Source organism: Acanthamoeba castellanii (genome assembly GCF_000313135.1).
Source record: "Acanthamoeba castellanii str. Neff unplaced genomic scaffold scf7180000084603, whole genome shotgun sequence".
Lineage (NCBI taxonomy): Eukaryota > Discosea > Longamoebia > Acanthamoebidae > Acanthamoeba > Acanthamoeba castellanii.
In genome coordinates this window covers 1306153-1330237 of record NW_004457654.1, presented here as the reverse complement: position 1 = coordinate 1330237, position 24085 = coordinate 1306153, and the positions used below count along the sequence as shown (strand labels likewise).

Below are 24085 nucleotides of genomic sequence, written 5' to 3'. Positions count from 1 at the left end.
TGTGCGTGTGCGTGTGCGTGTGCGTGTGCGTGTGCGGTGTGAGTTACCTCCTTAATCCCTCATAGACTACAAAATAGGCCCCAAAGCCTGGGATGTCGCGCCACCAGGTGGCGCCCAGGCCCCGCGTCAGACCCTTGAGCCCATCGGCCCTGACGATCTTCTTGATGCAGTCGATGGGCCCCGAGTAGAGCCGCGCCGCGCCGGTGCCGGTCTGGACCTGGAGCTTGATCTTGATGAGCTCCACGGGCGACTGGATAAGCCCGCCGATCAGCCCGGCCGCACCGCCGGCCAACCCGATCTGGGTGAGGCTCAGCAGGGGGAAGTGCTCCTCGGTCTGGTCGGTCTCCAGCTGCGCGCGCCGCGTGAGGCCGTAGACGCCGAACACCAGGCAGTTGGTGAGCGAGTCGCCGGTGATGGGCGACGACAGGCCCTTGTAGAGCCCGCGCACGCCCTCCCGGCGCAGCGTCTGCACGAAGCACTGCAGCGGTCCTTTGAACGCTCCAGGCAGCGTCTGCAGCCGCACCTGCAAGTAAAACATGGTACAAATAGAGAATAAATGACATTATTATATTAATTGTAGAAAAATAATTTAATACGTTTACTCATTATGGCCCTTAATAGAATAAAAATTAATTGTACCTTGACGGTGTCAAAGGGATGACCAACGAACACGCCAGCGGCTCCGGCTAGCGTGCCCGCGAGGAAGTGTCGCACGCGCTCCCGCGACGCCTGGCCGGAGTCTTGCCCGTTGCCACCATCACTCCAACCACAAGCAAAATTGAGGTAAGATTTTCCTACCTGGAGCTCCAAATCTCGAACCCACACTCGAGCAGTACCTCATTTTGGTGGCAAATTCAATTCAAATTGAGTTGAAGGGGCACACTTCCTCTTTCGATGTCTCTCCAATCTCGAATCTCCGCGGTGGCGGGAACCAGCCAAAACCTCAAACTCTAACTCCGGCGGTCTGAGCTAGCAACACTTGTTTTTGGTGGCCAAAGCTCACACTACAACCCAAACTTGAACAGCCTTTCCTTTTATGCAACACACTAGCACTGGGCCTACAGCACAGTTGAATTTTATTTATTTTTTTCATGAAAAAACAAATTGTAATCCACCTCGCCTCGATTGAGTGTGAGAAGAGGAGGGAATGGAGAGGCTTGATAAGCCTTTTGTTGTGAGGGCGGTGCATTCACACAAGGAGAAGAACGAGCTCAAGTTCAAGAAGGGCCAGTTCATCACAGTTGAGAGAATCAACGAGGAGGGGACGCACTACCACGGATTTTACGGCAAGAAGGAGGGATGGTTCCCCATCCACCACGCTGCCATCGTCGAGGGCTTCGAGCCCTCCACTAGGAAGAAGGTGAGTCAGCTCCAGCCCAGCTGACGCCAGTGATTGTGGTCTTTATTGTTTTTTTTTGGCCAACAACAACCCTCAATCATCCTAGGAGGTTGCCAACGACGCAGACAAGAAGAAACTGAAGGAGGAGAAGAAGAAGGTAGAGCAGGAGAAGCGCGAGGCCAGCGTGCGCGCCAAGCGCGAGGCCAAGGAGGCCCTCAAGGACCAACGACGGCAGAAGACCAACCCCAAGGGGCGGCCTGCACTCACCCCCGGCTACTTCGATCGCAACGACCTCCCCACGCACTCGTTGCGCAGGATCCCTGCCGTCATCGAAGAGACCGTCACCTTCCTCGAGAGGGACGGTACGCTCAGACATGCTCCACACCCTATATGTTTCTATATATTGCTACATATCTACTATCTACATATATCGATTTATGTAGATGTTTATATGCTATCGCCTCACCAACTGGGCGGTGTGCACAGAGTTCCTGCGGACCGAGGGGCTGTTCCGTATATCGGGGTCGGTGAGCGAGGTCAAGGCGATCAAGGCAGCCTACCTGCGGGGCGAGGCGGTGGACCTGACCAAGGTGACCGACCCGCACGCGGTGGCCGGCGTACTGAAGCTCTTCTTCCGCGAGGCCCGCGACCCGCTGCTCACCTACGAGCTTTACCCGTGCTGGCTCGCTTGCATGGGTACGTACCCCTCGCTTCGACTCATGCGACTGTTTCGCACGAGTGCTCAGGGCGTTCTACTCTCGCAGAGACGGGAGGCGTCGACCACACACAGGCCATCAGAAGGGTCATAGATCTGCTCCCACTGATCAACAAACTCATTCTTTATCGCCTCATGGGTACATATAAGTCTCTTGAGCTCTTTCTTTTCCGCCGCTACATCACTCTCTGCACAGGTCTGTTGCACAAGGTGACGCTCTATTCTGACGTCAACCTGATGACACCAAACAACGTCGCCATCGTCTTCGCACCCAACATCCTGCGACCCCCTAACGAAAACGTGAGCCTGGCGCTGTTGGACTGCGCGACATCGAACAATCTAGTGCGGTGCATGATCGAAGACTACGATCTCATTTTTGGCGAGGTACCTTCAACACTGCTGGCTGTTCAACAAGGTGACTTACTCACCCATATCACTCATCATAAGGGTACGCTCAAGACCGCGGCACCAGAGCCCGTGCCCGTCATGGCTGCACTCGTCACCGACGCGCCCGTCACCGAAGAGCGGCCAGAAGACGTCCTGGCACCCTCCTTGCTGACGGCCTACTCTACGCCATCGCTGGTGCGCAGTCGTTGTCATTCTTCAATTCTATTTTGTTGGGTACCTGACGTCGGTGTCGATCGCTGCGAGCACGTAGGTGAGCGAGGCGGACTTCAACAAGAAGATCAGGATGGGATCGCTCCTGCTGGCCAAGGGCTCCGTGATGGGCGGACAGAACTCGTTCGAGCAGTTGGCCCAGCGCGCGTCGTCAGACTCGGAGGACGACCTCGACTTTGTGGAGGTGACCGAACCCGAACCCGTGCCTCAAATCACCACCACCGCACCGTCCCCAGCGTACGCTCATATCCCCACCATCATCCCCTTCACCATCATATCATCGTAGCCATCACCTTACTTCATTGCAGTCGCAGTCTGTTCAACTCAGCGCCCAGCTGGACGGCGAAGAGCACAACGAGCCCGGCCGCGACCAAGCCTGCGCTGGGCGGCAGCTCGGCCTCGACAACGAAGTCGGCCAACCTCTTGGGCGCGTCGCACCGGATCGATCGCTGCAGCAGCGTTGAGTCCCCGGCGGCCCGTGCGCCGTCCGCATCGGCACCACCACTGCCACCACCATCAGTGCCCGCGCCCGCAGTGCCAGCCGTCGTTGCTGCTACGGAGGCGGAAACGGAGACCAGTGAGGACGACTCGGAGGAAGTCGATGATGAGGTGAGCGAGCCGGTCCCGGTCAAGGCTCTGAGATTGGAGGTGCGTTGTTGTTGTTGTTGTTCCTTTTCTGCCAGCCACACCTCCTCAACACCACCGCACACGCACACGCACACGACGCACACGCACGAGCAGGACTTGATGGAAATGATCTTTGACGGCAAGTCGGCGGCGGTGGCGGCCTACCTGGCAACGCTGGAGCCGAGCGTGGCGGCCCTAACGCAGAAGAATCTGCTGCGCTCGATCGACAAGGTCATGCAGGCCATCTCCTGAAGACCAAGAAGATGAAGGCAACGATAGAAGAGGCGGAGAGGCACAGGGTGTTGATAGGAGGGTCTCTACTATGTACAGTGGGAACAACTCTCTTTACAAGATGTGGATGACGTACAACATTCTACGCTGCTGCCATCTACTACGCCTATTTACACGAACGCGAGTAGCGGCAGCGAGAGAAGGAGGAGAAGTCGAGCTAGAGAAGGTGGGGTGACGTTGATAGATGATGTTCGTTCAGGCGACGCAGTTGTCGAGGAGATACTTCTCGACGACGCCGCTGCACGAGGAGATGTCGAGGGTCTCGAGCGGCCGAGGCAGGGAGGTGAAGATCTTGTCGGTGACCTTCTCGCAGTGGGAGAGGAAGAGGTGGGAGAGGGAGAGCGGGAGGTCGGCCAGCGCCTCGCCCGTGATCTCGGGGCACGACGAGAGGTTGAGCGAGGTGAGCGCCTTGGGCAGCGATCGGAGGCATGCGTCGGTCACGTGCTTGGTGAAGGAGAGGTCGAGCTTGCCGAGCGAGCGGGGCAGCTGAGCGACGCCGGCGTCGGTGATGCCGTCGCAGCGCGAGAGGTTGAGCTCGGCGAGCGTGGGCGGCAGGCGGGACATGCCCTGGTCCGACACTCTGTCGCACAGGGAGAGGTCCAGGCTGCGCAGCGCGGGCGGCAGGTGCTGGAGGCCGTCGTCTGTGATCTCGAAGAAGCGGGAGAGCTTGAGCGTGGCGATCGAGGGCGGCAGGGCGCGGAGGCCCTCGTCGGTGATCTTGTAGGAGTAGGAGAGGAGCAGGGTGTGGAGATGCGGCGGCAGGTGGCGCATGCCCTCGTTGGTGAGCTTCGGGCAGAAGGAGAGGTTGAGGGCCTTGAGCGCGCGGGGCAGGTGGCGCACGCCGTCGTCGGTCAGCGACGAGTAGGAGAAGTGGAAGTTCTCCAGCAGGGGCACGGCGACGGCGAGGTTGGCGATGCCCTCGTCGGTGATGTTGTAGCAGTGCGAAAGGAAGATGGTGCGCAGCTTGGCCGGCAGGAACCGCATGCCGTCGTTGGTGACCTTGTTGCACTTGGAGATGTTGAGCACCTGAAGGTCGGGGCACACCGCGCGCAGGGCCTTGATGCCCTCATCGGTCAGCTTGTCCATGTACGAGATGTCGAGCGAACGCAGCGACGACGGCAGCGACTTGAGTCCCTCGCTGGTGACGCGGAACGACGGCGAGCAGAGGTCGAGCGACGTGAGCGACGTCAGGCCGCGGAGGTACTTAAGGCCGTGGTTGGTGATGTTGGGGCAGTAGGAGAGGTTGAGAGTCTGGAGCTGCGGGAAGGGCGTGGGCAGCGGCTGGCCGGGGACCCAGTCCGATGGCTGTCGCTCCGCCACCGGGATCAGGGGCAGATCCTCGTCTGAGTCGGAGCGCAGCGAGGGCGAGGTCGGGGCGTGAAGCGGATGGGGCGTGCAGAGGTACTTGAGGCCACGGCTCGAGATGTTGCAGTGCGAGAGCGACAGGGTGCGGAGCGAGCTCGGAAGGAGCGGGAGGTACTTGTCCTCGAGAAAGGGCGTATTGTCCAGGTACAGGTGGAACAGCGACGACGACGGCAGATAGGCCAGCATGCTCCCTATGTCCTGTGGTGTGAAGATCGTTGAGCTTCCTGCGCCAATGATAGAGCACGCTGGGCATTTCGATGGAAGAGACTGAGTGGTACCTTGATGCCTCGGCTGCCCCAGCCGGTGAGATTGAGCGATCGCAGGGAGGGTAGGTTCTTGCAGGCGAAGATGAACTTCTTCCGGAAGACCTCCTCCGGCGGGGAGAACTTGACCAGGCTCAGGTTCACGTGCTGGAACTGGTGCAGAGCAAGACTCCTGGCGAAGAGAGAAGCGTTTTGAGCTCTGACTGCCTACTGAGGGCTACTACACTACACTACGCGCTGAGAACAGACAAGACGGGAAGGCGTACCGCCAGACCGTGGAGACGAGCGAGGCCGCCAGGAGCTGCTTGCGGCTGAGGAAAGAGAAGATTTGGCACCACAGCTCGGGCGGAAGGTCGTAGGCGGCGTGGCCGGTCTCCCGGCGCTTGCCCTTGGAGCTGTTGCGGTCGATGGTCGATGCCCGACGCTTGCGCTTCCGCGGCTCACCGGGGGAGTCACCGGACGCAGGCTCTTGCAGAAGTAGGAGCTTGTCGATGCGCTGATCTCGGACCTCTCGGAGGTATTTGAGCTCCTTGCCCAGCTTTACCCGCTCCTCCTTGTCCAGCGGCAGTGCATCAAGCAACTTCTCCTCGCGCTTGTCGAATCGCTCAAGCAAGGCATGCAGCTGCTTGCTGTCTTGTCCTTGCATTGTCCGTTTCGGCGGGTTGTGTAGTTGTTGCTGTAGAGGATTGTGATCGTTCGATCGTCGTCGGCAGGCTTATGAACGACGAGATCTGCAAGCAGGGCGTGCACAACGAGTAGAGGGAAGGCAGTCGGGTGGGGAAATCTCTCGTTCTTTCTCGATTTGTGTAGTGTAGTGCGGATGGATGGCGAGCGGCCTTTGTCTTGGCTTCACCGTCGGAGAGTAGACGATGTGCGTGTAGCTCGCAGGGAATTGAGTAGAAGAGGAGCGAAGGGCGGCCCACTGGCTTCTGCCACCAGCGTGCCACCAGCACCCGAGCAGCATCTACACACCGAGCAAAGAGCACAGTTTAGCCGAGTTTTCTTCATTTCTTCTGTACATTTCCTCCCCACACAATTCGGCCGACCATGTAAACTCCACCAACAGCTCAACCATCAACCCTTTCCATCAAAACCTCGTTTGCCCTCAAAGTTCACTGGCACTGGTGGTCAAGTAAGTTCATGGCAGGGAGGGTGTCCCAGCACCACCTCCAGCCTTGACTTTTTTCAAATCACTCACCAACTACTTGGGTAAAACCAGCTGCAAGATGCTCCTCCATACACACTTGACCAAGGGCTTTCATGGAGTGTCGCCTGCCCACCATGTTGGCCGTGGTTGTCAGTGTGGTGGTTTGAATGATGGTTGGACAATTTTCTTTTTGTATTTCTTTTTCCCTGCAGGAGAAAGAGAAAAAGTCGAGCGCCACGAAAGGGCTGCGCGCCAACAAAAGGGCTCGCCACAGGCAACACACGATCTTGGAAGGATTTTGCGTTTGCAATTAATCGCTGAGATCAGTAAATCGCAGTCGCACGGACGCGACCTCAGGACCGCCACATGGAACAGCCTCTCCGCAAGCGCCTGCGTATGCGGATGGTAGGGCAGGAAGAAAAGAAACGGGAGGACACCAGCGCGATGGAAGATGTGAACACTTCGAGTGAGAGAGATGGCGGGAAAGCTAGCGTTGAAAATTCGCAGCACGAATCGATGGATGATTCATCTCGCCTCGATGAAAAGAAAACAAGCGACGGTGGTCAGGACGAGGAAGACGCGGGAGCAGACAAGGAGGAAGAGGAAGAACATGGACGGCTCTCCGGAGAGGGCGGCGCAGAGGACGAAGAAGAGGAGTACGCATTTGAGGACGAAAATGAAAATGAAAACGAAGAGGACAAAGATGAGTCTTTCGTCGACGAACCCAAAAAAACAGTACGCTTCTTCAACCACCTTGTGCACACCTTGATCTGTCGCGTTTCTCTACATTTACGACCTTATTCAAGAAGACAAAATATGCTAATTAATGGCATTAATGTACGCGATGGTTCAGTCTCCCCCGCCACGAGGCCGCGGGCGACCGCGCACCCGGGCAGCTTCGACCAACGAGCGCTCATCTACGAAGGAGGCCTCGCCCAAGCCCCCCTCGGCAAGGAGTGAACGCGCCAACGCTCGCGCGGCTGCGCGGGGTCGGGAGAGCAGTGCCGTCAGCAGCAACAGCAACGACAAGAAGCGGAAGTGGGAGGCCCGACCCTCGCGAGATCGACGGACCGTGACTCGCTACTCTCCCGAACCTGAGAAGAGGCGCGTGGAGAAGGCCTCGCCTCCGCTGGCCCTCAAGGTACGGTCTCTGTCCTTTCGTGTTCATGTTCATTTTCTCAATTGTTTCTCGTACGATTTCTCTTATATTTTTATTTTCGGTGGGCAAACCGACACAGCACGAGCGACCACGGCGAGGCTCTTCGCAAGGGTCCTCGGTGCCGACGCGCTACAATCTTCGCAATCGGAGGTCGTTGTCCAAGGATGACGAGGAGGATGACGAAGAGGAGCCAGAAGAGGAGGAGGAAGACGATGATGTCGAAGATAGGCCGTACAAGAAGATCCGCTATAGCGCCACGGGCGTGGTGCGTGGGACAGAGGCCTCACTTCCTCTTCAAGCGCTTCCTGCCTGACACTCATGAGTGCGTGGGTACCGACAGGAGAAAGCCAAGAAGGAGATCTATCAGCTCCCAACCGGCCGCCCGGGCCTCAGACCGCGACGAGTGAGCCCTGCCGAGGTGCGTTTGCTCCGCAACGGCGACCATTTTCTCGTGCGTTTGTCTGACCACCCACGCCCTGCGGTACAGGCTCGAAGAGATAACCCCTACCGCAAGAATCTGGTCAAGGCGTCGAGTCTTCGCAGCAAGTACGTTGACAGCGACGACGACGGAGAAGAGGAAGAAGAGGAGGAGGAAGGAGACGGCATTTCGGGCGAAGAGGAGGAGGAGGAGGAGGAGGAGGAGCGGCCCAGCACGCGACCAAGGCGTGGTCGACCTCCCCGGCGAGCGTCGGGCGGAAGGCAGCTGCGAAGCGACACAGCCAAGGAAAAGGTCCAGAAAGAAGAACAAGAAGAAGGGGAGCAGGAGGAGGAGGGAGAGGAGGAGGAAGCCCGCAAGGATGGAAAAGAAGGAGAAGAAGGAGAAGAAGATGGCGATGAGCCATCGAAGGAGAACAGCGCCGACGGAGCGGCTGCCGAGGACAACGCAGTCGACAAAAGCGAAAGCCATGATACTGGTGGCGACAAGAGAGCGAACAACTCATCAGTGAGCGAAAGGAGCAGCCGCAGGGGGAGGAGGAGCGCGCAAGTGGTCGACGACGAGGAGGAAGATTATGAGTTGGAGGAGGAGGAAGAAGATGAAGAAGACGACGATGACGATGGCGATCACTACCCGAGCTCGAGGCGGAGGAGTTCGCGCCTGCGACCCAAGAGCGGCAGTGGACGACGAGGAGCGACGCGCGGGGTCAATTTGCGGCGACGAAGCCGACGTCAGCGCAAGGCCACCGACCGTCTCACCATCTCGCACCCGGACGACAAGGACAAGGATGACGAGCCGCGGGCCAGGTCTGCGCACCACTCACTCGCTCGCTCAGCGCCATAACCCGCACACGCCGGCACTGATCACTTATTTGCTTTGACTGATGCCCGCTCCCCGATTCTGATTCACAGATCCCCTGGCGTACGGTTCGTGCTGAGCGATCTGGTACGAGGCGAATGCTGTAACAACAACAACAGCAGCAGCAGCAGCAGCAGCAGCAGCAGCAGCAGCACACACCAACTTAGAGTGGCCGCTCTGCCTCGATCTATGACACACACACACACACACACTTTTCACCCCATCAGCTCATTATCGTTTTTTGCGTGTTGTACCAACAGTCGTCGGACGAGCGTGAGTTCCGCACCGCCCGGGACTACACCGCCAGCGTCGCCCACGCAGTGCGAAGCAAGGCTCCACCGAGAAAGCAGGTTGCGAACGAGCACGATCCCACGTTGAATCAGCCCGACAAAGGTTCGCACGCCCTTCCCTATGACTCCAGTTCAGCAGCTGACGTGTTCGCTGTTGTATTACGGTTGTATTCGTTCAGCCGACATCAATCCCGTTGCGATCGTTGATCCCAGCATTGATTGGAACTCTGTGGGCGGACTGGAACACCGTACGATCCCCACCCCACAATCGTCATCATCGCTGGGTCTTGCCCGAGCTCACGACGAAGGTTGTCGTGGTCAAACGCGCAGATATCAAGGCGCTCAAGGAGATGGTGTTGCTCCCGCTCCTGTACCCTGAGATCTTCGATCGGTTCGGCATCATGCCTCCGCGCGGTGTACTGTTCTACGGCCCGCCCGGTACCGGCAAGACCCTCATGGCCCGCGCTCTGGCCAGCACCTGCTCTCAGGTGAGACCTCCCCTCCCATGCGTGTGTTGGCGCGCCTCTTTGCTAGTTCTAATAACTCACTTGACCGCTCGTTCGCTGGCCAGTCGGGCACCAAGGTGTCGTTCTTCATGCGGAAAGGCGCCGATTGTCTCAGCAAGTGGGTGGGCGAGGCCGAGCGTCAGCTGCGGCTCCTGTTCGATCAAGCGCGATTGCTTCAGCCGTCCATCATTTTCTTTGACGAAATTGACGGTGCGTCGCCTTTTACCACGTCACCGCCACTACTACTCACCATCCAGTTCGCCGGTGTCGATGCAGGCCTTGCTCCCGTGCGCTCAAGCAAGCAGGACCAGATCCACAGCTCGATTGTGTCGACGCTCCTGGCTCTCATGGATGGCCTGGACAATCGCGGTACGTTTCCGGCATCATCATCACCATCGTCATCATGGTTGCTAGCTTCTGCTCTTTGTGAACGAGAACTGTACAGATGAACCCACTGTGACGCCCTTCCCCCCCCCAATTGATCATCCAGGCCAAGTGGTTGTTATTGGAGCCACCAACAGGATCGACGCCATCGACCCCGCCCTGCGACGACCTGGGCGATTCGATCGCGAGTTCATGTTTACCCTACCCACGAAGAAGGACAGAAGGTGCGTTTCGTTTGCTCGCGACGGTCGCTACTATGGTTGTCGGGCTCACATCTCAACGCTTTTCCTCGCGTGCAACACACACACACAGGCAAATTTTCTCAATCCACGCCAAGAAGTGGAATCCGCCGCTTCCCGAGCGTCTGGTGACCGAGGTGGCCGATATGTGCGTTGGCTATTGCGGCGCCGATCTCAAGGTGATGCAGCACCCCATGCACTCCCATTGTGTGTGTGTGGTGTGGTGTGGTGTGTGTGTGTGTCGTCATGTCGATCCCAGGCGTTTCTAACATGTGCCCCGCCGCCACCGACAGGCCCTGTGTACTGAAGCGGCGCTGAGGGCGGTCCGGCGGGTCTATCCGCAGATCTACGAGAGTCCCGACAAGTTGCTGATCGACATTGAAAACATCAAGGTCACTCGCGCCGACTTCATCACCGCGATGAAGAAGATCACTCCCGCCTGTACCACCTCCCTCTTCGTCGACGCTTCAACCTCTTCTTCTACTACTTCGTTCCTGTTATTTCTGTGACCGCTGACGTCGAGCTTGTTGCCCACCTCACACCAGCGCACCGATCGGCAACGACCCACGCCGCTTCGCTCTCGCCCACGTTCCAGCCGCTGCTGGAGAAAGACCTCGCGGCGCTGTGCGATTTGGCCCGTAAGATCTTCGGCGCCTTCACCAACAGCGAGAATGCCTCCGACAACGAGGAAGAGGACGACGATGACGCGAGCGACGATGCGGAGGCGAACGGCGGAGACGCGTCGGCCTACGACGACCACCAGCAGAACGGCGGCAGAGAGTTGGTGGTGCGGAAATCGGGCGGGCGACGAATGCGTGGCATTGCCGCATCGTCCTTCTCGCTCCCGCACCCCGTGCACCGGCCCCGCATACTGCTGCATGGCGAGGCCGAGCTGGGCCAGGCCCACGTCGCGGCGGCCCTCCTCCACGCCCTAGAGCAGTACCCGGTCTTCTCGCTCGACATCGCCTCGTTGTGCGCCGACACCGTGGCCAAGGTACACCACGACTCGGCGTTTGGGTGGGTGGACACTAACTAACCAATACATTTCTCACCCACAACGCAGTCGCTGGAGGAGGCCTGCGTCAACACGTTCACGGAGGCCAAGCGGAAGCTGCCCTCGATCATCTTCCTGCCTCACATCGACACGTGGTGGGACATGGCCCAGCCGACGCTCCGCCTCACCTTCCTCACCCTCCTCCAAGGTTTGCCCCCTTTCCCACAATGACCAACATCCACGTCCACTGCCGCTTGTTTTTGTCGACTAAGTCGTGTGCGGTGTGCGCTCGTGTGTGCCTTGGAACAGACACGCTGCCCAACATCCCGTTGCTGGTGCTGTGTACGAGCGACGTGCCGGAAAAGCTGCTGCCGCACGACGTGGCGTCGCTCTTCACCCACACGCACCCGCTGCACTACCCCGACGAGGAGGCGCGTCGGGCCTTCTGGGCGCACTTTGTCGACGACGTGGCGCAGCCACCGCCCGACGTGGCCAAGAGGAAGAAGCGCGCCCTCGCCGTCCTGCCCAAGGCCCCCATCCAGCCGGGCCTCCAGAAAGTCACTCAGGTCGAGCCCCTCCCCGACTCTCTCGCCCGACCTCCCGCCCGACCTCCCGCCACACGCGCCACACACGCCACACACACACACACACACACCACCGTTGTGCTCACCAGTCTGCCACAGGAGGACGAGCAGCGAAAACGCGTTGAGGACCACTACCTGCGGAAGCTGCGCATGCGGTTCAGGGAGTGCATACTCAGCCTTCTGCGAGAGCGGCGTTTCCAGCCGTTCTACAAGCCCGTGGTACCCACACTCACACTTGCTCTGTGGCCCATATTGTCATACCGTCGCTGTATGTCAACTGTTGGGGCCAAACTCACGGGTCCGGCTCATCTGCGGCGCGCGTTGCGTCTCAGGATCCGTCCGACGCTCCGGACTACTACGAAATCATCAAGAGCCCGCTGTGCCTGGAGCAGATGCTGGAGAAGGTCGACGCAGCCAAGTACCCCACGCTTCCGGTACGCCCACCAGCAACCGTCGCAACGCTTCGTGCCTTGCCTGACGTACTGTCGTGTGTGTTATTCTCTCTTCTCTTCATCATCTCTACGCAGGCTTTCTTGGCCGACGTGCAGTTGATCAGGGCCAACGCGGAGGAGTACAACCCGCGCGACGACCCGCACTTCCTCATCAGCAAGGTACGTGAAGCCTGCTCGACCCTCCTGCTGGTCCTTGGGCTAAACGATTAATTGGGTGAAAACCTTTTTCTAAAAAGGCGCGACAACTGGAGGACATGGTCTACGCATTCGCCTATCGACTCAAGAAGCACGATGCCCGGCTCCTGGCCACGTGCGAGGAGATCGCTGCCCGCCCTGCTCCTCCCGCGCCTGCGCCGGCGACCACGGCCACGACGCCGACGGGGGGTGCCACCCCGGCGACCCCGTCGGGTGTTGGGTCGGCGGCAGAACCGGCCAAGGACTCGGAGGCCGGCTCGAAGGAGTCCGACCAGATGGAGATCGATGCGTCCGATAGCAACGCGGCCGTCAAGCCGACCGAGGCTTCGCAGTCGCAGTCGCAGTCGGAAAGCGAGGAGCGAGAAGAGGAATCGAAGGAGTCGAGCACGCCAGCGACAACTGAGAAACCGCGCACAGCACTGGAAACAGCACCGGTGGAGACGTCGTCCGCGGCGGCGGCAAGAGAATTGGCGCCAACACCAACGGCGGCCACCACCACCACCAGTACCACTACCACTACCACAGAGGACGGCCACGTGAATGTCAACGGAGAAGAGGAGGAGGAGGAGCTCAAGGAGAAACCCACCTTCGTGCTCGACAGGTACGGCCCAGCTTCACTTAGTGAGTGGTGCACCGGGAAGCTCACAACGCTGCGTTGCTGCACTTTTGCGGGTGCTACCAGAGAGAGGCTGGAGCGCCTGGGGGAGGAGGTGGTCATATGGACCGAGAGGTTCACTGTAGATAGCCTGCATGCGCTTCATGCCAAGGTTTACCAACTGATCCACCAGCATCGCCACGAGTGGGACAAGACAAGGCTCCTCGAGGTTCGACACATCACCTCCCCATTCGCTCACAACCACACCACTCACTCCCCCCAACGTTTCTGGCTTTGTGGGACTACAGGAGCTGATCAGGGCTGTTCAAGAGCACCCACCTCACTCTCAGTCTTTGGCGACCTCTGAAGGCTCGCTCGATGTATCGCACGGCGAGTGAAAAGAGAAGTGAATTCCTGACATACCGAAAGTGGCGATTGGTGGCAGGAAACTGCCGCGACTCGAGCGAAATTTCGGACGCGAAGTAGATAGTGCTGCAACGCAAATCCATTTCATTCAGAACTTTGAATGGATTTGTCGGGTCTCCCCGTTTTATTGATGTGAATTGAGCCCCGCTACGCCATCAAGAACGAATGCACTCCGAGTTTGGCTTGCTTTTTCTCAGTTCGGGCCAAATTGCATACCAGCTGGGCTGCAACGATGGATTCGTCCTCGAATCGGTCTTCATCGTTCTCTACACGCTTGCAGCTGCCTTCATCCATTTCCCTTTCTTAACCGATCAAGCTTCAAAATCAAAGCTCAAACTACGGTAGCGGCTTGCTCTGCCCCCCCCCCAATCGTGTAGCGAGTGATTCACCCGAGCTCTTTTTGAACCTGCAGAAAGGATGGCCACAGCCGAAGCGGCGCCTTGCTGGGTCTTCTCCTTGTGCCCTTCGTACTCGCTGCGAAGCTGCACCTTGCCCACTCCACGCAAACCCAAGAGCCAACGCCGAGTAAGTCGCCTTCCCCTTGCTCTTCTCCGTTGCACAGCTCTTGCGTTCCGTGGTTGGAGTGGGGCTCCACTTACCTGTCCTCGTGTTCGCCAGACGTCGAGTACTACCAGCTCTACTTGTGGCTCAGCTTGGCGTGCGGTGTATGTGCCATCGTGTACGGAGTGTTGGCCCACCACAGCGTCGCCCTGCTCGCTGCCCTGGGCACAGCGTGCACTCTTCCCTACCTCCTCACCTCCATTCTCTCCGGTACTCGTCCCCGTTGCTGCCCGTTGGTTTCCTCTGGGATAGGAGGTCTTCCCACAGCTGATGGGTTCTCATACGTGTTTGTCACCGCCCAACAGGCGTTGGCTGGCTCACCGCTGCCCCTCCGCTCGTCCTCTTCTGCCTGGCGCTGTGGGCTCTGCTCACGCACTTCCCGCGGTCCTTCACCTTTGGCGAAGCTGCGGTGCTCGCGCAGGCCTTCTCCCTCTTCGTCTTCGATGCTTTGTATTTTACTCTCGCCTTTCTCCAAGTACGGCCCTCTCTGTCGCCTCTCTCCTCTCTGTCTCTTCTGCTCTTGAGCGCCGTTTGCTAACAAGGCCGCTGACACACGAACTTTGCAGTTTGATGTGGCGCCCTATTTGTCACAGCCTCGAGATGAGGTGCAGATGTTTCTCACGGGCCTCATCCCCGGCATCCTGCTCTGCGGTACTGTGCTCTTCTCCACCATCCGCAAGAGCGCTCAGTTCTCGCGGGAACGAGACGCCTTCCTATACTCCAAGACCAAGAACGCTGGACTCGACAAGGGTACACACACACACACAGCTTATTGATTTCCGATGGTGGACTGATAGTGACCTTGGGCGGGGGATGGGCAGGCTGGCAACTGGCCATTGGCTTCTACGCCGGCACGCTGGGTATCGTCGTGCTGTTCATTCACCCCTGGCTCTCCTACATGATCAATGGAAGGGAACCCATCATCTGGTCCGCCAACTCTCCACTTCTAGCGCATTCATTTTTTGCTTGCTTGCAAGATCTTCTCTGGTGACTTATCGAGTCTGCCTGAACGCCTGCAGGACGCTGCGCTTCGTGTTCGGAGAACAGAGGCGAATATTCATGTGCGTCTTTTGGGTGGGCGCACTCGGCGGCTGCCTGGCGCTGATCGAAAAGCTCAAGCTCATGTGGCCTTCCATTCCGAACATCCTCGTGCGCAAGTACTTCCACGCCCTGTCGCTACTCCTCTTCATTCCCGCCATCCTTCTCGAGGTACACGCCCCGCCTCCCACAACTCCCACCAATGCACCACCACCTAACTCGTCGTTCGCCACCGTACCGTGCAGCTCCAATTCATGAAGTTGAGTTTCGGTGTGGCGCTGGCCGGCCTGATCTTTGTCGAATATTTGCGCTTGGGCAAGATAGCTCCTCTAGGTACCTACTTCCCTCTTCCCTCTTCCCAGCGATGGTGCGTGTCGAATGAGCGATCGCTAACGCGTAGCACGATGCAGGTGAGAAGATCGACAGCTTCATGCGCACGTTCATCGACGAGCGGGACGCGGGCTCGCTCATTCTCACCCACCTCTACCTCCTGGTGGGTTGCGCTGCGCCCGTGTGGCTCTACACTCCCGCCAATCCCAGCGAAGGTACCTTGAGTGTCACGCTCGCACGCTCGCTCATTCCTCTTGTTTGGCTAATCACTAGCGTGGCCTTGGTGGTGATAATGATGGAACAGATGCCCACTTCCTGCTGCCCTACCTGGGTGTGCTTCTGGTGGGCCTGGGCGACTCGTTCGCGTCGCTGGCGGGGATGTACCTCGGGCGGATTAAGTGGCCCCACACCAAGAAAACCGTCGAAGGCACCATGGCGGCTGTGGCGGTGGTGCTTCTGGCGGGGCTGCTGCTTTCGCTATGCTATCCATTCGTCAGCTTGTCTCTTGGCCAGGTACGTACCACGCCACTACGCCCCTTCCTCCTCGACTTTCTTCTCGCCAGTTCGTTGCTCACGCGAGCCTTCTTCGTCTTCGTTGCTGGTGTGGTGGTTGGTGAAATGGCAGTGGCTCGGCTTCGCGTGGGCGGTGCTGTGTGGTTGCCTGTTGGAGGCCTTCACCACGCAGATCGACAACCTGGCGCTTCCGCTCTACGCCTATGCCGTGCTGTGCTTCTCACTCGCCGCGTAAGCGCTACTCGGGCAGAAGCGTCGCACACCCTCTTGGCTGAGATCGGCTCTTGAGTCGCGCAACACAACTTCATATTATTGTGGTCAACATGCCCAACATTGGGCGGAATCCGAAATATCCGTAAAATGATAGAGAAAATGTTTTTCTTTCCGAATTCATCATTTCTTCGAACCACTCAGAGATGCAGAGGCTGGGCACCCACCTGCGTGCGGGGCAGCCTGCAGCGGGCTTCCGGGCGATGGGGTGGGATGGAAGCATGATGAGCAGAGGCTTGTGCTTACCGTTGGGGACGGCCCGATCAGGCTGGCAAGCCGGCCATTCAATCCGGAGTCCGCTCATCTGGAGCGCGTCATGGAGTTTGCCAGCACAACCGAATCAGATCAGATTCTTTGCAACAAAGCCATCGCCGTCAGCAAAGAAGCCACGAAGTGGTCCGCCGCGTTCCTCCTCCACATCTTCATCTTCCTCCCGGAGTAGTGGGCGTACACGATCATCTTCTACTCCCCCGAGGGCGGCCCACGATGCCCCTGCGCCTCGCCGCGCTCCTCGACCACCAACGCCACCAACCAGCCGAGCTGCTGCTGGTGCCGCTGGCGGGCGTACACGCACTCGTGCCAACACGCCGCCGCAGCGACCACCCAACGCGAGTGGCGAGGGCATCTCCGAGCACAAGGGCAGGACCCTGGGCAGGGCACCCGAGGGACAGCAGAAGGAGAGCGAGGACCGCCGGAGGCTGGCGGTCCTGTCGCCCGAGCTGCAGCAGGCCTTCGACGAGATGAAGTTCCCCGGCGGCTTCACCGACATCCAGTACTACGGCATCCCCGAAGTGCTCAAGCGGAAGGACACCATCCTCGCCTCACAAACCGGTCCACTTGCCTTCTTTGTGTCGTGTGTCGTGTGTCGTGTGCCGTGTGCCGTGTGTCGTGTGTGTCATTCAAAGCTAAGCTTTTTTTATCGCACATGGTGCAGGCACGGGCAAGACGCTGGCCTATCTGCTGCCGCTGGTTCAGCTCCTGCACGCCGACGAGAAGGCCGGCATGCAGACCGAGCTCAGGAGGCCGCCCTGTCTCATCCTCCTGCCCAACCGCGAACTGTCCAAGCAAGTGCTGGTGTGTGCTATATTCCTCCGCCTCTTCCTGTCGCGCAGATCGAGCGCCTTTTGTGCTCCCTATCTTACTCACTCGAACCGTGTGCGGCGGTGTGTGCGCGATGGAATGCAGTCGGTGGTGAAGAGCCTATCGGGCCACGTCAAACTGCGTTCAGCCGGCATCACATCGGGCGTGAAGCTCAAGATTCAGAAGGAGTCTCTGGCCTCGCCCGTGGACATCCTCGTCTCCACTCCAGGCCGCTTCCTGCAGCACTTTGAAGATGGTACTACCTCTTCCCTTTCCCTCTTTCTAGCCCTGGCGGCGCCTGCAATAGTTTCAGCCCTCATGGCCGCCTTTTTCGTCCAGAGCGAGTATTCCTCTCTGAGTTGCGCTACCTCGTTGTCGATGAGGGCGATACGCTGTTCGACAAAACGTTCAAGGAAGACATTGTACGCAGCCGTCTACCCCTCTTTTTTCGCTCTCCAGAGTCTTACCACACACACACACACACACACACAACAAGGAAAAAATGCTGGGGATTGTGAGGAAGCGAATCGAAAAGAAGGGCGACAGGCCGCCACAGACCATCGTGGTCACCGCCACTGTCACGGCCGACCTCTCCGACGCCATCAACACTCACTTCCCGGTACGCCCTACTACACCTTTCAGAAACAGTGGTCCAGGCAGGCCCTTCTGGTGGACTCACGACCGTGCAATCCATCATGATGGTGTCGCTTCCTCCTCTTCGCAGACTGCGACCCTCGTCGCCACGAGCGGTCTCCACCGCCCACTCCCCAGGTTGAAGCACGAGTACGTGAACATTACGACGAACGACAAACACGGTACGCCGGCCTTTGCACTCGACTTTTACTTGTGGCCAACTAACGCCCTTCTCTCTCTCTCTCTCTATGGCACACGCACACGCACCACCGCACATCTGCTCAACTCCAGAGCCGTTGCTGAAGGTTCTGCTGGGAAGCAAGAGCGGAGGTGGCCGGACGATTGTGTTCTGTAACGACATGCAATCGGCGCGATCCACGCACCACTTCCTCACAGAGCAAGGATTCAACGCGTCCTGCATGCACTCAGGTGCGTCGACGCACCTCCGCCATGCGCACACCGCATTCGCTTCGCAGTCTTTTCCAATCGCGCAACGTCGAGGCATCATTACACCCGGCTGTCCGCTCATGACCCTTCTTTGCGCAATATAGGGATTCTGCCCAAGCGGAGAGCCGAGTACTTCGAACAGTTCGCGTCGGGCGAGTGCCCGATCCTGGTGTGTACGGACATCGCCTCGCGTGGGCTGGACACCACTGCGGTACTGCGCCCTATCTGTGCCGCACGCACGCGCGCACGCAGCCTTCCCCCCAATCGCTCGATCGTCTGACGGGCTGGCCGGATGGCAGGTGGATCACGTCGTGCTATTTGACTTCCCTGAGACTGCCACGGGCTATCTGCATCGCGTCGGCCGCACGGCTCGCGGTGGCCGCAGGGGCCGCGTAACTTGCCTTCTGAAGAAAGGTTCGCCTTCTTCTACTTCTACGTGTGTGTGTGTGTTGTGTGTGTGTGTGTGTTTCTCCATGTTAGCATGCATCATGGTGCTTACAACTACGCACAGGAGAGAAGGTGTACGCCGAGGCGATCGATCTGGCCAACACGAAGCAGGTCAGCCTGAGCGAGGTGATGCCGTACTTCAGCAAGACGAACCCGGGGAAGCGCGAGCGGCTCGCCCAGTGGCTCGATCCCCTCGCCCTCCTGCCCGACCAGAAGAAGAAGCAGCAACAGCAGAAGCAACAGCAACAACAGAAACGCAAGTAAAGACGTCAACAAGTGGCTCAAGAGGTCTCTTATATTTCTTTTTGGGTTCTTCTTTTGCAACGTTGTTCAAGCAATACATTTGAGTTGAAGAAGAGACACGAACGATGCAACAGTTGCAGAACTTTATTGATGGCCAGTTCGTGGACCCCCAGAACGGCAAGTTCGTGCCGAGCTTCAACCCGGCCACGGGCGAGCCCTTCCTTCAGGTGCCCGATTCGGATGCTGAAGATATCGATGCTGCGGTAGAGGCTGCCAAGAAGGTGCGCTGTTGCCCCACTGCCTGTTTCCATCCACTGCTTTGCTTTGCCGACAAGCCTCGCACACAGGCCTTCCCAGCGTGGTCACGCACCTCGGCAGAGCAGCGAGCGAAGATCATCAACAAGATCGCCGATTTGATCGAGGAAAATCTGGAAGAATTTGCTGAGGCCGAATCGAAGGACAATGGCAAGACCGTGGCGCTGGCCAGAACGATGGACATCCCTCGTGCCGTCGCCAACTTCCGTTTCTTCGCCTCGGCCATCCTCCATCACGAGGAGAGCTCGACCACCATCGAGGGCGCCATCAACTACACCATCAGGAGCCCCATCGGCGTGGCCGGTCTCATCTCTCCCTGGTTCGCATCCACTCCTCCCTGCAAGGCTTGTGCCCCTTCATCTTGACTCATCTTGAGACCGATCGCTTTTCAGGAATCTCCCCCTCTACCTCCTCACGTGGAAGGTGGCGCCCGCCATCGCCGTCGGCAACACGGTCGTGGCCAAGCCCTCGGAGATGACCTCGCTCACGGCCTGGATGATGTGCCGCCTGTTCGAGAAGGCCGGCCTGCCCAAGGGCGTCGTCAACATGGTCTTCGGTCGAGGTGCGTCTGCCGAGCGCTCAGCTCTACAATGTTGGCTTGCGCTGCACTCAACTCAACTCGAACGCACACGCACACGCACACCCACATACGATGCGCAGGACCGACGGCTGGCGCGGCGCTGGTGAGGCACAAGGACGTGCCCCTGATCTCCTTCACTGGCGGCACCAAGACGGCGCAGCACATCATCACCGACTCCGCCCCGCAGTACAAGAAGCTCGGCCTGGAGCTCGGCGGCAAGAATCCCAACATCATCTTCGACGATGCCGACCTCACCCAGGCCGTGCCCACCAGGTACCGCACCGCAAGCGCTTTCACTTCCGTTGTGTCTTTTGTGTTGTGTTGTGTGTTAACGTCGTCGGGCTCTTCCACTCTAGCGTGCGGTCCAGCTTTGCCAATCAGGGCGAGATCTGCCTGTGCGGCTCGCGCATCTTCGTGCAGAAGGGCATCTACGACAAGTTCGTCCAGCAGTTCGTCGAAGCTGCCAAACAGATCAAGGTACACAACCTTGTGTGTGTGTGTGTGTGGTGTGTGTGTGTGTGTGTGTGTGGTCGCAGAGGCTCACTATGTGTCCAAAATGAATGTGCAGGTGGGCGACCCCAAGGACCCGAGCTCGACCATGGGAGCGCTCGTCAGCCAGGAGCATCTGGCCAAGGTGAACTACTACATCGACCTCGCGCGGGAGGAGGGTGGCTCCATCGCGCTCGGAGGCGACAAGCCCCAGCTGCCCGATGAGCTGTCCAAGGGTACGCGGCGCGCAATTCGGAAAACTTACCACAACGCAACGCGCGCCAACCAACTCCAAAATGTTGATGGTTGTGCGGCGGCTGCGACGCAGGCTACTGGCTCAACCCGACCATCATCACCAACATCCCCTACACCAGCCGAGTCCAGCAGGAGGAGATCTTCGGCCCGGTGGTGCGTACCCTGCGCTCGACTGGGGCTAGACTGCCTTCTATGCGGCGGCGGCGGTGATCTCACACAAGCGGGTGGGGCGCTGTGCAGGTCACTGTGACGCCGTTCGAGACTGAGGAGGAGGCCATCGAGATGGCCAACAGCGTCGAGTACGGTCTGGCCTCGAGCGTCTGGACGGAGAACCTCAAGCGCGCCCACAGGGTCGCGCAGGAGATCAAGAGCGGCACCGTCTGGGTGAACACCTGGCTCAAGGCATGCCTCCACTTCCGTCATTTATTTGTGTTTCCATCGCATCGGCTTCGCTCCACACACTAACGCGGCCGTCGTCATCTTCACCGCGGGCGTGACGTGATACCACAGCGTGACCTGCGAGTGCCCTTCGGCGGCATGAAGCACAGCGGCATCGGGCGAGAGGGCGGCGACCACTCGATCGATTTCTACACCGAGCAGAAGACTATCTGCATCGCGCTCTGAGCCTGAGCGCGAAGGTAGCGGCCACCACCAACTCGGCTCCGACGAAATGAATCGAGCTCACCGCCCCGGACCAGGCCTGGAAGAAGCGAGAAAGAAACGAGAAGCCGAGAAAGTGAAGGTCTTTTGGCCGAACCACAAGCGGGGACCAAACGGCCGACCTACAAGACGCGCGGAAGAGGAAGATGAAAACTTGTCTTTGTTAAACCTTAGACTGCAACATCAGTATATATTACTGCTAATGGGCCATGAGGATACGCCATTCGTCTCCAGACGTGTTCGGTGTCGTTCTCCGGGCCTTGCCTGCTGTGTGAGGTGTTGCGGTCTTCAGGCCAATGCGCCCGCAGCTTGTCGAGTCCGCGCGTTCGATGCTGGTCTGTCTGAATGTTGGCACAGATAGCTGAGCCCATTCTCTTCTTCTTCTCCAGTTCCAATTCAATTGACAAACAAGCCACAAACACCTCAACAATCAGGACACAATGATGACATGTCTGTGAGAATGCGTTGATGGTGGCAAGAGTTCAGAAGCTCAGAGCAAACAACTCATCACGAGGACTCGGCCTTGCACTCGCCGATGGCCTGGGCGAGGAGGGTGACGAAGCGCAGGACGTCGGAGAAGGAGTTGTAGAGGGGCGCCGGCGCGATGCGGATGACGTCGGGCTTTCGCACGTCGACGATGACGCCCTTCTGCGCGAGCTTCTCGTGGACGCGCTCCACCGCCACCGAGAACTTGACCGACAGCTGACAGCCGCGCTGCGCCACCTCGCGGGGCGTGAAAATGTGGATGTCCGCCGCCAGCTTCTCCAGGAGCAGCATCTCCAGGTAGGCCGTCAGCAGCACCGACTTGGCGCGCAGCTTCTCCATGCCGCCCGCCTCCTCGAACACCTCCAGGCTCGCGAACAGCGTCGCGCACTGCAGCACCGGGGGGTTCGACAGCCGGAAACCGAACGCGCCCGGCTGCGGTGATGGTAGTGTGAATCGGTCAATCGTCAGCCCAACGCGCGCGCGCACACACACGCACGCACACACACACGCACGCACGCACACACACACGAGGGGGCACCTCGGGGTCGAAGGGCTGGTTCATGTCGAACCGGGTCTTGATGGTGTGGCCCCACCAGCCGCCGAACCGGTGCAGGTCCTTCCGGTGCGCGTGCCTCTCGTGCACAAACACGCCCGCAATGCCTCCGGGCCTAAACATTTGATTCAAACTCACGGTGAGCCGCAACACAACACACGACACGACACGCGCGCGGCGCGACACGCAACACACACGCACCCGGAGTTGAGGTATTTGTAGCTGCACCAGCAGGCCCAATCGACGCCCCATTCGTGGAGCTTGAGAACGACGTTGCCGACGGCGTGGGCGAGATCCCACCCCACGACGCAGCCTTTGCTGTGGCCCGCGGCCGTGATCTTCTCGATCTCAAAGAATTGACCTGCCACGACACACACGGCATACGACACGACACGCACGACACACGACACGACACGCACGGCGCACGGTGAGCGAGCGAACCAACGATGGCGGGGCCACGGTGAGCGATGGGCGTACGTACCGGTGTAGTACTGGACGCCGCTGAGCAGGACGAGGGCGATGCTGTCGCCCTCCTTCTCGATGGTGGCGATGATGTCCTCCGTGCGCAGCGTGGTCTCCCCCTCGCGCGGGTACAGCTGAATCAGCGACGTGCTCGGCTCGTAGCCGTGGAACCTGATCTGCGTCTCCACCGCATACTATAGACGGCACGGCACGGCACGGCACGACACGACACGACACGACACGACACGACACGACACGACACGACACGACACGACACGACACGACACGACACGACACGACACGACACGACACGACACGACACGACACGACACATGAGTGCAGGAATGCGAGGAATGCGAGCGGGCTGGCTGGGGTTGGGTACCCAGTCGGAGGGGAAGGAGCGGCCCTCGATGAGGATCTTGTGGCGCTGGGCCGTCGGGCGGTAGAAGGGGACCATCATGAGGTGCAGGTTGACCGTCAGCCCGTTCATGATCGCCACCTCGAGCGGCAGCGCGCCCACCAGCCCCGCCGCACGCGCGTGCACGTTCTCGTCGGTCGTCAGCCACGGCTCCACCTTCTTCCCCTCTGCCACGTCATCATCAGCCGTGGTGAGTGGGGAGTGGAGGAAGTGGCCCTCGACGCCGCGCTTGTGCCACTCGTCGAGCTCGTAGAGGACGTAGCGGCGGGCGCGGGCGGGCTGGAGGCCCAGCGAGTTGCCGCAGAAGTAGAGGGCGGGGCCGGAGGCGGGGTCGTCGGCGCGGGCCAGCGGGAAGAGGAAGCGGTCGCGCATGGCGGCCAGGGGGTCGCGGCGGTCGAGCTCGGTCGCCAGCGCGGCGTCGCTCAGCGGGAGACCGCCGAGCTCGGCGGATACCGCCTTCAGCGCCTTGTGCGGGTCCACCTCCTCCGCCCCGGCCTGCTGCACGTGCTGTGTCGCCTCTACACAAATTTTAAAACTAAGATTAAATCGTATTACGATCATTGAATGCAAACCAAAAGGCGAGAAGAGTAGTTCTTTCGTACCCATGAGTTGATTAGGTCTCAAAAGGGGGGTTGCGCTCCGGCTTCGTTGATCTGATGTAATACGAGAGGAGGAGGATTTCTTTTTCTTTTCATTCGTCATTTTCACTGGACGATTTTTCGCGGCGTTTCCGATTGATTAGCAAATTGTCCGATTTCTTTTTTGCTTCTTCTTTTACAAATCTATCAAATCGAACAATTAATCGAACTGTGCGCCAGGGCC

The 24085-nt window shown here is 59.1% G+C and overlaps 7 protein-coding genes and 1 pseudogene across 7 annotated transcripts in view; 5 read left to right on the top strand and 3 right to left on the bottom strand.

The window, feature by feature from the left end:
• The window catches only part of ACA1_072910 (carrier superfamily protein), a gene marked incomplete at both ends in the record, with an annotated part of 1214 nt that extends 373 nt beyond the window's left edge, over positions 1 to 841 (bottom strand). The window contains 3 exons of the mRNA XM_004353133.1: positions 48 to 523; positions 640 to 760; positions 837 to 841. Of these exons, the coding sequence (XP_004353185.1) occupies positions 48 to 523; positions 640 to 760; positions 837 to 841 (602 nt within the window). The remainder of the gene's footprint in view (positions 1 to 47; positions 524 to 639; positions 761 to 836) is intronic.
• A 306-nt stretch (positions 842 to 1147) lies between these two features.
• On the top strand, positions 1148 to 3551 carry ACA1_072900 (RhoGAP domain containing protein; the record flags this gene model as incomplete). Its single annotated transcript, XM_004353132.1, has 9 exons — positions 1148 to 1360; positions 1446 to 1701; positions 1826 to 2035; positions 2251 to 2438; positions 2502 to 2636; positions 2713 to 2909; positions 2987 to 3150; positions 3208 to 3320; positions 3414 to 3551. The coding sequence occupies 9 exons, from the start codon at positions 1148 to 1150 to the stop codon at positions 3549 to 3551; spliced, it is 1614 nt and encodes a 537-aa protein (XP_004353184.1).
• Positions 3552 to 3785: 234 nt separating this feature from the next.
• Positions 3786 to 5864, bottom strand: ACA1_072890 (leucine rich repeat domain containing protein; the record flags this gene model as incomplete). The annotated part of the gene is made up of 3 exons (XM_004353131.1): positions 3786 to 5153; positions 5234 to 5390; positions 5485 to 5864. 3 exons carry the CDS (start codon positions 5862 to 5864, stop codon positions 3786 to 3788), a joined length of 1905 nt encoding a protein of 634 aa, XP_004353183.1.
• A 1345-nt stretch (positions 5865 to 7209) lies between these two features.
• On the top strand, positions 7210 to 8803 carry ACA1_072880 (uncharacterized protein; the record flags this gene model as incomplete). Its single annotated transcript, XM_004353130.1, has 4 exons — positions 7210 to 7506; positions 7604 to 7789; positions 7865 to 7942; positions 8012 to 8803. The coding sequence occupies 4 exons, from the start codon at positions 7210 to 7212 to the stop codon at positions 8801 to 8803; spliced, it is 1353 nt and encodes a 450-aa protein (XP_004353182.1).
• Positions 8804 to 9229: 426 nt separating this feature from the next.
• On the top strand, positions 9230 to 13455 carry ACA1_072870 (ATPase, AAA domain containing protein; the record flags this gene model as incomplete). The annotated part of the gene is made up of 16 exons (XM_004353129.1): positions 9230 to 9356; positions 9439 to 9596; positions 9680 to 9824; positions 9891 to 9983; positions 10105 to 10222; positions 10311 to 10416; positions 10531 to 10678; positions 10783 to 11231; positions 11301 to 11439; positions 11541 to 11788; positions 11915 to 12034; positions 12148 to 12249; positions 12343 to 12426; positions 12504 to 13063; positions 13145 to 13286; positions 13366 to 13455. The coding sequence occupies 16 exons, from the start codon at positions 9230 to 9232 to the stop codon at positions 13453 to 13455; spliced, it is 2829 nt and encodes a 942-aa protein (XP_004353181.1).
• Positions 13456 to 13648: 193 nt separating this feature from the next.
• ACA1_072860 (phosphatidate cytidylyltransferase) lies at positions 13649 to 16160 on the top strand (the record flags this gene model as incomplete). The annotated part of the gene is made up of 11 exons (XM_004353128.1): positions 13649 to 13824; positions 13896 to 14008; positions 14102 to 14254; positions 14350 to 14519; positions 14638 to 14794; positions 14866 to 14971; positions 15064 to 15253; positions 15328 to 15415; positions 15493 to 15627; positions 15717 to 15925; positions 16038 to 16160. The coding sequence occupies 11 exons, from the start codon at positions 13649 to 13651 to the stop codon at positions 16158 to 16160; spliced, it is 1620 nt and encodes a 539-aa protein (XP_004353180.1).
• A 521-nt stretch (positions 16161 to 16681) lies between these two features.
• ACA1_072850 lies at positions 16682 to 21308 on the top strand (annotated as a pseudogene).
• Positions 21309 to 21851: 543 nt separating this feature from the next.
• Positions 21852 to 23869, bottom strand: ACA1_072840 (kynureninase; the record flags this gene model as incomplete). Its single annotated transcript, XM_004353127.1, has 6 exons — positions 21852 to 22262; positions 22369 to 22498; positions 22585 to 22744; positions 22865 to 23039; positions 23228 to 23781; positions 23866 to 23869. 6 exons carry the CDS (start codon positions 23867 to 23869, stop codon positions 21852 to 21854), a joined length of 1434 nt encoding a protein of 477 aa, XP_004353179.1.
• Between the last annotated feature and the right edge of the window lie 216 nt (positions 23870 to 24085).